Source organism: Nothobranchius furzeri, chromosome 18, assembly GCF_043380555.1.
Source record: "Nothobranchius furzeri strain GRZ-AD chromosome 18, NfurGRZ-RIMD1, whole genome shotgun sequence".
Taxonomy (NCBI): Eukaryota; Metazoa; Chordata; class Actinopteri; order Cyprinodontiformes; family Nothobranchiidae; genus Nothobranchius; species Nothobranchius furzeri.
In genome coordinates, this window is record NC_091758.1 from 11,382,701 (window position 1) to 11,396,252 (window position 13,552).

Below are 13,552 nucleotides of genomic sequence, written 5' to 3' on the forward strand. Positions count from 1 at the left end.
ATATATATACATATATATACGTATATATATATATATATATATATATATATATACATATATATATACGTATATATATATATATATATATATATATATATATATATATATACATATATATATACGTATATATATATATATATATATATATATATACATATATATATATATACATATATATATATATATATATATATACATATATATACGTATATATATATATACGTATATATATATATATATATATATATATATATATACATATATATATACGTATATATATATATATATATATATATACACATATATATATATACGTATATATATATATATATATATATATATACATATATATATATATACATATATATATATATATATATATGTATATATATATATATATATATATATATATATATATATATATATATATATATATATATATATATATATATATATATATACATATATATATATATATATATATATATACATATATATATATATATATATATACATATATATACATATATATATATATATATATATATATATACATATATATATATATATATACATATATATATATCTCCGACGTCAAGCTAAACAGCCAGGGTTTAAAAAATATGATCGACCTTTTTCCCCATCACTTTCATTTTTTAAATACCATAGTAATTAATAAACATTCGATACCATTACAATTTCCTTTGATTTAATTTTAAATAAATATTTAGAGTGCCCAGGTAGCACATAAAGAATGCAATTTAACAGTTTTATTAAAGTAGGAACGTTTAACCTGTGGCCAAAGCGCTCTCCTTCCTTCTGCTCTGCGTAAACCTGAGCTGATCACCTACTTGTGCGTAATCAAATGTCTATAGGGGGGAAAGATGGAAAAGATATGAGGTTCACTTTTGCCTCAGACCGACTTATTGCTGTTTTATGGTGTGGCTGAATCTGCGATCCGCTGCCACGCGGACTGGAATAACAAATGCTGCAGTAACGGGAGTTGTAGTCAGGTTCATGAGGAGTCGCTGGCTGGAGCGGACCCGACTTTAATACGTCATCCCAAAATAGAAGCTAATATCTTAATTTGACCAGGAACGAAAAATGTTGTTATAAAACCTCTTAAAAGTTTTTATCACGGAGGAGGCAGCGCTCATTTCTGTCTTCAGTCTGACGGCGCGCCGGAGTTTGCGCAGCGTACACGCTTATTGAATCTGTGTGTGTGTGTGTGTGTGTGTGTGTGTGTGTGTGTGTGTGTGTGTGTGTGTGTGTGTGTGCGGCACAGCTCCATGAGCCGCTCCAGTCACCGCGTCTCGCTATTGGCGCTATTTAAACCAATGTTGTAAAATTACTTCTGCCCATCCCAGATGTGCTCACATGTGCACCCGTGAGCCGTGGTTCCGCTGGAACGCGTCTGACCTCTGACAGACGCACTCTGAACTTCAGATCTTCAGCGCGCTGTTAATAGCCTGAATGGGAATCATTTCTTGATTTATTTAGTTACATCCACAATGTTCTGTGTGTGAGGTTTACAACGTCAGAACACCTGCATGAGACAGGTGTTAATTACAGTCTGCCAGAATGACTCACCTTCAGATTCCTCCAACACCGTTAAAAATGATCAAATACGGAACATATCGGCGTGCGCAGTCCAGAGCGCTGAAGCCCGGCGCATTGTTATTATGAAGCTAGGACACATGCGGAGGACACGTGCGCACGCGCAAAAATATACATGTTTTCAATTACATTTATTGGGCCCACTTACTTTTCCTTAGGCCCACCCACAAATGAGTTTCTGGCTACGCTAATGGTGACATATGACAGACTTCTCTGAGCTCTGCAGCCATTACACTTTTCACCTCGCGCAACCCCTAGCGGCAGCTTTGGGAATCCCTGACTTAGAGCAGTGGTTCCCAATCTTTCAGCCTGACCAACAGATGTTCCGTCGTATTTTTACGTTATTTATAAATGTTCATTTTATTTGGAAAGTTTTAATTTATATATAAATATACAAATCTATTTTTTAATTTTATATTTTACTTTTTTATGATTATGTGGCACACTTGACTTCCATATATAATGCATCGGCATCTGCCTCTTTTTTACAGTTTTTTTTTTTTACATTGTCGCTACGTCTGTCACCTTTGCGGTGTTTTACCATCGTTTCTACATCCATCACGTCCCAGAGAAGGTTAAACCAACATCAAACCCAACGTTTGTAAACTCCACACACCTTTCGTGCAGCACCAGCTGTCTGATGCTGCAGCAGCGTCAATCTTCCCGGCTGGATGAGGGAATTTCTTCATCAGAGTCAATATTCTGCTTCATAATCAGAGTCAGTCATTACCAGACAAAGTGATCAGTCAACAAAGACCAGACCTGCCGGCAATTATAAGTTTTATCTAATATTTGCGCTCTTCATACTGCACGCATCTCCTCCTCTCCCCGACTGGGAGCCTCTCGGCGGGAGGCGATTTTCAAACTCTAAAACCTCCCAAACTTTGCTCAGCCTGAAGGTTCCACATCTCCACTATCTTCTGGTGTAAAGTAGTAACTTCATGAGGGATCATATTTGTAGATAAAACTTGTTAAAGTCAGCAATGAGGCTTTGGCGCTTATAACGAGTGAGTCCCAACACCGATAACAATGTACTGAAACTAGAACCAACATGCATAAACAGACAGATCGTCCCACCTACTTACACTGTTGGTCTTTTTTAAATACGCAGTAATCGTAGTCTTTTTCGCTTCATCCTGCATCCTAGCAGTAACCACTTTGGTGCCTCTGGAGTCGGTGTTTGTTTACGTCATGCTGCATTCAATGTAATTGGAAAAAGGAGCTTCAAGCGCTAAACCTCCGATTTTGTTTTCTTTCTGGCCTAAGTTGGAGGGGGGGGGGGTGCGAATCGGGGTCGATCTGAATCTACACTGTTGGTCTTTTTTAAATAAGCAGTAATAGTTGCTTGCCTTTTTCGCTTCATCCTGCATCCTAGCAGGGGGACAACCCCCCCACCCCACCCTATCTGCGCGCCTGGCGACGGCACATTCCACATATCTTCTGAGGGGGGAGTTTTCGTTGGAGTCTTGCAGGCTCAAGGGCGCCAGATTCCGATTAGAAATAGTTTTGGGGCCAGACAGAGACAATTTCCTTTCTGTCTTACAGTTTGTTGGTCCTCAACCTCCCAAGATCCCAATAATGGACATTAATCTACCCCAATCCGTGCTGATTTGTCCACTCTATCCTTGATGGCATCCATCTTTTGTGCCAATGAATGCATCTCGGCCAAAGTCCCAAGCTTACGATTCATCTCGACAATTATTTGAGTCTGTGAATTCACAGCGCGGTGCAATCCATCTCTGAGCTCCGGGAGCAGGCCAATATTCCTCGACAGCTCGTTAATTTTCCGGTAAGCCAGGTAGCCTCCAAGGCCAATGAGCAGGAAACCTGACACCATCACCAAGAATATCCACACGTCTTCAAAGTCCTCCACAGACAGCTGAGATAAACAAATCAAGTTCCACTGTTTCCAGGAGTCCATGATGTGTCCAACTGGGTCTGTCCCGGAGGGGCATCCGGGAGCCCTTTCTCCCGTTCTCATTGTTGAAAAAATTGTATCAATCGCGTTGAGACCAGCTGACGAGATCCGATTTAGTGAATTTCAGTTTCCAGCTTCCAGGAAAAAATGCAGAAGCAGCCGTGCACCCAGCACACAGAGAAAAACAAAGGGCCTTGAGGATAAGATATGGAGGAGAGGAGAAGAAAAGCGTCTGCACCCTCCAAGAGCCGGAAGAAGAATAAAGCATAATTAAGAACCATAAAGCAACAAAATATTTTTTCAAGGTGAAAATTAAAATGGAAGCATCTATTTTGGAATCATATATTTGTAAGTCGGACTCCAGAGCGGTCACTGCCTCCCCAAAGGTGAAATCTAAGCCCCACCCCTAATTAAAGTGGGTTTTCACGTTTCAGATAGATGGCTTATTTTACTCCTCTTTCAAACCATCTATCTTCTCTATCTAGAATGTGCCCCTGAAGACCCACAGACCAGCCACACCCTGTAGGCCTCCTTCTTCAGCTGGACAGCTCCCCTAACCTCTGGTGTCCACCAGCGGGTACGGGGGTTACTGCCACGACTGGCACCGGCCACCTTACGATCACAGCTAGCAACAGGTCCGTGATCAGCTGACAGCTTCACTCCTCTCTTTACTCAAGTGTCCAAAACATACGGTCTCAGGTCAGATGATACAACTGTGGCGTCATGAAGGAACGGTTTTTCTTTCACCTCAGGAAGAACTTATCTCCTTGAGATTATGCTCAAGGCCTTTTGATGCCCCTGCATCTAAACTGTTTTAACTCATTCACTGCCAGCCATTTCCTGATCACTAACGACCTTCGCTGCCAGCATTTCTAACCATTTTTACTGTTTTTTAAGAGTCACAGAACGTTGCGCGCTAGCATGATGTCGATGCCAAAACAACCAAAACAAAGAGGAGACTCACCGCTTACATCAGGAAGAATCTGCGTGTTTCAAGCGTTATCCGTTCTTTCATAATCCGTTGTCGAATTGTGATCTGCAGACGCTTTTCCGGTTCGCGCCTCACTTTTTTTACAGGAACGGCCCAAAACGATCTCCAAACACATGGATGTGTTGCTTCCTGATCATGTGATCTGTGACGTATGTGGATGAAGATCGGCTTCAGGGCTGAGATGTTTGTTCTCTCGGCGCGGGGGCTTGTTCCGATGCTCAAACAGTAAAAAAATGCAAATGACGACTTAAGTCGTCATTGGCAGTGAACGGTTGGATCTAAAATGACGACTTTAGTCGTCAATGGCAGTGAATGAGTTAACTAGCTATTTGCCTCCCCCTACAGCTCAAAAGAAAGAAAGAAGACCAAAAACTCTCTATTGAATAATGATCAAATACCTGTGTTAGTCCAAATAATCATGTAAAGATCATGTTAAATCAATCTGTGAAATGAGAATATTAATTACTTGTTATTATAATCCTATGATAGTATTTTAATAAGTAATATAACTTTTAAACTACACACTAGACTGATTACACGTAATGTTAAGCACATGACGCATTCCTTTGTCTCTCCAATCAGAGCTTTCCTTTCTGACTTGTGGCTAATCTGTGAGGTGTTTATATTTGTTGTCCAATTTTGATTCGACCATAAATCAAAACATCTGAATTATAAAACTGACTCCCACATCATTCTTAACTCAGTTCAAACGTTCTAGAGTTGTGAGCCGGACACTCGTAACTTTTTAACCACAAAGAACCAAACGACAAGCTGGAAAACAAACCTGTTGCAAGCTCCACCTGACGCAACACTACTTCAGAGTAAAAGCTGAACTCACTGACCCTTCAGAGTCCCGCTGACACTGTCAAACACCTGCCGCTTCCCTTGGGGCATTCCAAGACTAGTCTGTTGTGCCGTACGCTGTTTAACCGGCTTCGGTACCAAGAGGGTTCGAGAACCTGGCATTCTGGATCTGCAAGGAGGTCTCCACATGGGTATGTAGATGGCAAGATAGCGTCTGAATGTGGTTTTTGAAACTCCCGACTAGTTTAGAGCAAAAACATTCGCTCCCACACAGAACTAAGGCTTCTCCGGAAACGAGAGTTCTGATAACAACATTCCACATTTACACCATCCATCCTGCCTCATTCACAACCAAGATCCATTCATCACACAGTGTTTAGAGTTAAAGTTAGAGTTAGCCTTAGTTTAAATTGTTTGGAAATAAATCTTCTTAAACGTTTAAACTTGTCTCTCTCTCTCTTTTTGACTCTGGGTTATTAAGAAGTGTTACCTAATCCCTGCAATAAAAAGTTCCGATCTTCTGATTAAAGGTATTCAAAGATACATCAAATTGATTCCATATTTTATATGGAATCTCACCTATGATGGTTTCCTACGTAAGATGTAACTATTGACACTCTACACAACTACAAAGTCAATCATTGACCTGTAACCTAGGCTGCCCTAGTATCAGGTATACCGATGGGCATCCTTATGTTTGAACATGATGTTTGTTATGGCCAAGCTTCGACTGGCGCAGAAGTCCAATAACAGAACACCACTCGAGTTCAGATTGGACGGGCCGCTCCTCCCAATCACGCCACTGCAGGTGGTGGGTCCACAGGTGGATGAGCCCATGTATCCGGTTTGGGCTGGGCCTGGCTGGGACCCATGGGCAACAGCCTGGCCACCAGGTGCTCGCTCACAGGCCCCAACCCCAGGCCTGGCTCCAGGGTGGGACCCCGGTAACCCTCCTGGCCGGGTACTCTGGCTCTTTGATCTCACTTGCATGAGGAGTCTTCTGAACCGCACTTTGTCTCACCCTTCACCTAGGACCAATTAGTCATGGGTGACCCTACCAAGGGCATAAAGTGCCCCAGACAACATAGCTCCTAGGATCCTTAGAGCACTCAAACTCCCCCACCACGATAAGGTGGCGGTTCAAGGAGTGCCTCAACAATAATTTGGATTATGAAAAAAATTCTTGAAATAAAACTTTATATTAATAAACGCATTTTAAAATAAAAATGAATGATATTTCATATTGCTGAGCTTAGATTTTGTCATGTTCTGTGTCCCTTTGTTCCCCAGCCCCTTCCTGTTCCCACTTCAGGCTCTCCTCTTATGTCCTCCTAGTCACTCCCTGGTTTTCCTAGTTGTCTTTAGATTGGTCCTCCTCAACCATCTGGTTATTAGTGGTTTATTTTTGCCCTCTGTCTTTTAGGTTTAGTTAGATCCATGTTTTATAGGTTAATGTTTATCTGCCCTCCTGCCAAGCTCTTTCCCTGCCCATTTAGTTAATTGATTCCACCAGTTTCGCCTCAGCTCACACTCCTCACACCTGTCGCCTGTTTCGCCGATTACCTCCCTCTGTGTTTATAAGCTGTCTTGTCACTCTGTGTTTGTTGGTTCATTGTCTTAGGTCAGCGTTGTTTTGTCTCTAGTCTCTAGTGGGCCATTCCCATCTGTACCGGGTCGGCCCGGGCTGGGTAGCCCCAGTCGGCCCCAGTCGGCCCCAGCCTGGCCCGGTTGATTCCACACATCCTTGCCTTAAGCCCATGTGGGCTGATTCTACCCACCAATCAGAGGCTTGCTCTAATGGAAGGTGTGAATTTGCTGTCAGCAGTGGGTGTGTTGGCCCTGGTCGGCCTGAAGCAGACCCCCTCGAGAAGAGGGCTGAGAATGAGCCTTGGTTGGCCCGGAAAAATACCAGGCCACCCAGATATGTAAACAACCTACGCTACCCGGCCCGGGCCGACCCGGTACAGATGGGAAAGGCCCATAGGTCTCTGCTCAGAAGGTGAGCTTTTGGTTTTTTGGTCTGAGTTTAGTTATTAGGTTTTGGCTTTCTCCCCTTGGATTTTTGGTTATCTTCCTAAATAAAGGATTTTACTTTTTCAACCGCTCCTGCTTGTGTGTTCTGGATTTTCTGCACCTTGGGTCCAAACCTCCTGCTCTCAACGTGACAGATTATACATAACAGTTATTTCATCGTCAGATTACACAGTTGCCTAGTATTTATTCATGTGGATATTTATTTCATAGTTTTTATTTGTTCAATTTTAAAATAGATTTAATCCATTTGGGGTTAATAAAGATGATGCTAATAGCCTAGTGGGCTGAGATGTACGAAATAAATTCTATAAGAGAGAAATCCATTCATTTCAAATCAAATCACAACCATCCGAGTCGATCTGGACAGATTAAACACTTTATAGCAGCTGAATTACTCCATTTTCAGACATTTGGGGGTTAAGAGATGAAGCAAAGTAAGGAATTTAATTTGTCAGTGTAAAAAAAGTTTTACAACGAAATTGTCAACAGGAAAGTTTAGGTTCAGTGTGCTAATGTATGAGCTAAAACCTGGATGTGATTAAAGCTATAGCACCCACCTAGCGCTTCCTGCTGTCACCCACAGACTGAACAATGGAGTCACGACACACATCCTTCAGCCTCTTTACTAATCCCAAACACAAAAACACATCTAGAAAACTGAATCCAGGTGCGGTGGAGGGAATCTGCACCTCCTGCCCAGCGCGCGCTCCGGACTCTGGGACACAATACAGGGAGTGCAGAATTATTAGGCAAGTTGTATTTTTGAGGAATAATTTTATTATTGAACAACAACCATGTTCTCAATGAACCCAAACAACTCATTAATATCAAAGCTGAATGTTTTTGGAAGTAGTTTTTAGTTTGTTTTTAGTTTTAGCTATTTTAGGGGATATCTGTGTGTGCAGGTGACTATTACTGTGCATAATTATTAGGCAACTTAACAAAAAACAAATATATACCCATTTCAATTATTTATTTTTACCAGTGAAACCAATATAACATCTCCACATTCCCAAATATACATTTCTGACATTCAAAAACAATACAAAAACAAATCAGCGACCAATATAGCCACCTTTCTTTGCAAGGACACTCAAAAGCCTGCCATCCATGGATTCTCTCAGTGTTTTGATCTGTTCACCATCAACATTGCGTGCAGCAGCAACCACAGCCTCCCAGACACTGTTCAGAGAGGTGTACCGTTTTCCCTCCTTGTAAATCTCACATTTGATGATGTACCACAGGTTCTCAATGGGGTTCAGATCAGGTGAACAAGGAGGCCATGTCATTAGTTTTTCTTCTTTTATACCCTTTCTTGGCAGCCACGCTGTGGAGTACTTGGACGCATGTGATGGAGCATTGTCCTGCATGAAAATCATGTTTTTCTTGAAGGATGCAGACTTCTTCCTGTACCACTGCTTGAAGAAGGTGTCTTCCAGAAACTGGCAGTAGGACTGGGAGTTGCGCTTGACTCCATCCTCAACCCGAAAAGGCCCCACAAGCTCATCTTTGATGATACCAGCCCAAACCAGTACTCCACCTCCACCTTGCTGGCGCCTGAGTCGGACTGGAGCTCTCTGCCCTTTACCAATCCAGCCACGGGCCCATCCATCTGGCCCATCAAGACTCACTCTCATTTCATCAGTCCATAAAACCTTAGAAAAATCAGTCTTGAGATATTTCTTGGCCCAGTCTTGACGTTTCAGCTTGTGTGTCTTGTTCAGTGGTGGTCATCTTTCAGCCTTACTTACCTTGGCTATGTCTCTGAGTATTGCACACCTCGTGCTTTTGGGCACTCCAGTGATGTTGCAGCTCTGAAATATGGCCAAACTGGTGGCAAGTGGCATCTTGGCAGCTGCACGCTTGACTTTTCTCACTTCATGGGCAGTCAGGGGCGTGTCCAGGGAGTGGCCTGGGGTGGCACATGCCACCCTTGGAATCTGATTGGCCACCCCAGGTGCCAACACACTAATTTATTTAAATAGGCTTTTCATTGTCCACAAAAGGCTTGGGGGTTAAAAACAAAAAAGCATAACCATTGGTGCCCCCCATGCGCAAAGTTGTGCCTCACCTGGGCCACCCCATTTTAAAAGATCTGGACACGCCACTGTGGGCAGTTAATTTGTGCCTTGGTTTGTCCACACGCTTCTTGCGACCCTGTTGACTATTTTGAATGAAACGCTTGATTGTTCGATGATCACGCTTCAGAAGCTTTGCAATTTTAAGACTGCTGCATCCCTCTGCAAGATATCTCACTATTTCTGACTTTTCTGGGCCTGTCAAGTCCTTCTTTTGACCCATTTTGCCAAAAGAAAGGAAGTTGCCTAATAATTATGCACACCTGATATAGGGTGTTGATGTCATTAGACCACACCCCTTCTCATTACAGAGATGCACATCACCTAATATGCTTAACTGGTAGTAGGCTTCGAGCCTATACAGCTTGGAGTAAGACAACATGCATGAAGAGGATGACGTGGACAAAATTCTCATTTGCTTAATAATTCTGCACTCCCTGTACGCGGGCACGAGTTGACACCTGTCCACGTAATCCTGAAACATCAACAACTAAAATGCATTTCTGTCCTGCAGTCCATTTTTCCATTTCATATTTAAAGGCTTAAATAGAAAATATAAAAAGGACATTTCTGTTTAAGAAACAAATGAAATATGACTTTTTCTGTTTTTTGTTTTCCATCGAAATAAGGAAGAACAAATGATACAAGTAACGTAGGCAGAAATGTGTGTTCTTATCTCCTCGTACATGCACACGGTGCTCCTGGTTATGGCTTATATGACCGAGAACAGGCTCCCTGGCCCAGCCTTCATCAGATCCCTTCAACCACCGTCTACTGATGACTGAACGAATGCAGAGGACAGTCACTCACACCTCGCCTGCCTTTTATAAACCTTACCTCTTCTCCTTGACCGAACTGAAGTCCGAGGTCCACCAAGTGCTCCATCCGGATGAAGCCGTCAGCATCCTCATCACACACGTCGAAAACCTCCTTGAGCCTCCTCACAACCCAAAGAAGCTGGTCTTGGTCGGGGAAAGGATGTCCTTCCATTCCTGAAACGACCTCCGTGCACGGTGTTTTTTCCTCAATCAAATTTATGGTGAAAAAACCAGCTCATCGGTGCTTTGATCCTCCGAGTCCGCGGCTTCACCAGACCAGACCGACTGGCCCTGCTGCTGCTATGACGTCACACGATAGGCTACGGAAAAACACGATCGGAACGCGAAGGAATTTCGTGATGTGTGTATGGGGATCAAAATGCGCCATAAAATTGTCAAGGACTGTCAATTCCATACATTCACCGCACCAGTAAGTGAGCTAGGTCATTCCTACAGTTTGGTGTCATTTGAGTCCCCATGACATCACGCAATATATTTAGTTATAAACATCCAAATATAATTCGTAAAACCACATTTTAATGTTGCGTTGTGTGTTTTTTGTTAAAATAAAACAGTTTTGTAAAGCTTTTTATGGCATTTTGATCACCTGACCATACAGAACACACATCTAAAGCTGCTGCATTTCTGCAGAAGAACAGGGTGAAGTATGTATCCTGATCTGAACCCAGTCCAACACCTGTGGGGAATTCTGAAGCAGCAAGTTGAGCGTCACTCTCCAACCAGCATCCAGTCTCTAAAAGAGGGTACTTTGGCAAGCCATTTTAACATTTAAAAAACACCACTTTGTAATTCTTATTTTACATAGCAACAATGTAAATAACCTACCCTTATTCAAACGCTGTTCTTGCTACTCAAAATTGAAAGATATCAGCAAATATAAATTATATTTATGGATGTTCATATTGACCTATGTGGCCTAGCGGATTCACAACCAGGGCCCTCATTTATCAACCATACTTACAAACAGATCTGTGCGTATTTCATGCATAGGAACGATTTTACGGATTGTGTGGTATTCAACTAATTGTACTTGTGCGTGGAAATGTTCCTAAGTATAAGAACAGCTCTAACCATGCATGCAAACAGCATCTAGTTGTGGAACGAAGAACCGCAGTAATGAACGTCTCAGTCGTTCACACGTGTTCCTTCTCCAAAAATTATTTCACCCAATAAATAATTATGTCGGTGGAAAAACTGCTTTTTCGCATAACTGGTGCTAAAACCAATAAAGGGCACATGTGACCGACGGGAAACTGAAATGATATCATGGCTAATCTGCTTTATTGGAGGATTTAACCCTCTGGAGGCAGGCGTTGCAGATGTGCAATGTTAAAACCTATACCAACCTGTTAACTCCACATACGTATTTCATGAGCATTTTTTAACTCTGAAGTACTCCAGAAGGACTCAGTTTTTGGTCCTTTTATCAAAACTTAGTTTGAGCCTGAGAGGGCTAACAGAGTGTGCACTCTGGAGGGAACGTGTTCTCTGTGAGTGCACTGATCTCAAAGCAAATCCTTCTGTCATGCTGTGATTTGGGACCCTTTTGTGGCGCGACGGATAAACCGCATGATTCCGATTCCAGTTCACGTTTACTTTTACGAGAACCCCCAGAACCTCCTCCGTTCCCCGATCATACACGCCGTGTTGCCAAGGTAACCAGACTGATTGAAAGCTCGGAACAGGTTGCACTCTCAGACAACATTTCCAAATGAAACTAACTCCAAACAGAACGAATCCTTAACAACCGGTTACGATTTATCAGATTCATTCTGTTATTTCTGACAGGAACCTCTCCTCTGTCCCGACCACACTTTTAACCTTTGTAACTTGTTTGGTTTTTTGTGCTTTGGCAGCCAGTGTCCGACTAACACCACGGAGGGCTCCCAGCTGACCCCGGAGGGGAGAGCGCGGCGGTTCACCGAGGCATCGGTCGGACCCCGAGGGTCGGAGACAGAGGAAAGCAATTGCAAGAACCTCCTATCCAAGCTCAGTGTGCCAGGTGTCAGTGGTTCCTGTGTTGCTTGTCTGAAGTGCCATACGACTGGATATTACGTGGGTTTACAGAGCAGCCTCATGATGAACTGATAATTAAGTTAATGCCAATGTGCTGCTCTTCCAAGATTTTTGGGGATACTGCGACTGTGTTTGAGATGTACAATCTAACAAACTGTCAGAATGAGCCAAAAGAACAGATGTTCGAGTTCATATGAAGGAGACACAACTGAGAACTGTTTCTCTTCTGCGTGCGTGGCTTCAGTGGGTTAGAAAAGAGTGATGCTTGTTTAGCTCTTTTGTGGGATTTGACCAACCCCGCTGGGGCTGCGCTTTCGTCCTTCTCTGACCCTCGGGATCCAACCCACCCCGCCGGGGCTGCTTTCGTCTGTCTCTGACCCTCGGGGTCTGGCCTACCCACTGACCAAAGGTGACAGATCATTTGCTGTTGTGGCCCCCAGACTCTGGAACTCTCTCCCCCTGAGCCTGAGATCAGTGGACTCAGTGGTATACATACAAGGGTGCCATTTCATGAATAGATTTGTAAACCAACAGGAGAATTTTGAACTTAATCCGAAAGTGAACTGGAAACCAGTGTAAATTTGCTAAAACAGGGGTGATATGCTGCCGTCGGTCTATGCTCGTAAGAAACCTTGCGGCAGCATTCTGTACCAGTTGGAGGCGTACCACTGAAGAGGAGGGCATACCATATAAAAGAGAATTGGCATAGTCCATACGTGGCTCTACAAAAGCATGAACAACTGACTGAAGATCTTTTTTGTTCAGGACAGATTTTAGTTTGGCCAGCCGGCGAAAATGAAAGAAACACGACCTGACTACCTGATTTATCTGTGCATCCATTTTTTTAAAAGCGTCCAGAGTGACCCCCAAACTTGTAATTGTCGGCTTCACCAAAACTGACAATGAAGGGTGCAGAGATGGCTCCACAGCCGAGGGGGAGCAGGGGGCAAAGAAAATAGCCTCCAGTTTGGAGCTATTAAGATGGAGAAAATTAGCCGAGAGCAAGGACCTGACTTCACTCAGGCAGTCAGTCAGTGGTTGCACAGGGTCAGCAGATTTTAGGGCCACATAAAGCTGACAATCGTCAGCGTAGAGATGAAAATTTACCCGGAATTTTCTAAAAATGGCTGCCAAAGGTAAAATATATAGATTGAAAAGAAGCGGACCTAAAACGGACCCCTGGGGAACCCCACAAAAAAGAGATCCCACTCTAGAGGCGCAATCTAGGTATCTACCTATCAACTTTACTGTGTAG

At 42.8% G+C, this 13,552-nt stretch overlaps 1 protein-coding gene across 2 annotated transcripts in view; it reads right to left on the reverse strand.

Moving 5' to 3' along the window:
- Positions 1–10,608, reverse strand: part of rab11fip4a (RAB11 family interacting protein 4 (class II) a) — a 49,851-nt gene extending 39,243 nt beyond the window's left edge. Inside the window, exon 1 of one of the 2 annotated variants that reach the window (XM_015968968.3) lies at positions 10,280–10,608. In XM_015968968.3, coding sequence (XP_015824454.3) covers positions 10,280–10,432 — 153 coding nt within the window. In that variant the 5' untranslated portion in view covers positions 10,433–10,608. The remainder of the gene's footprint in view (positions 1–10,279) is intronic. The other variant, XM_015968970.3, reaches the window with a different exon arrangement.
- Positions 10,609–13,552: the final 2,944 nt, after the last annotated feature.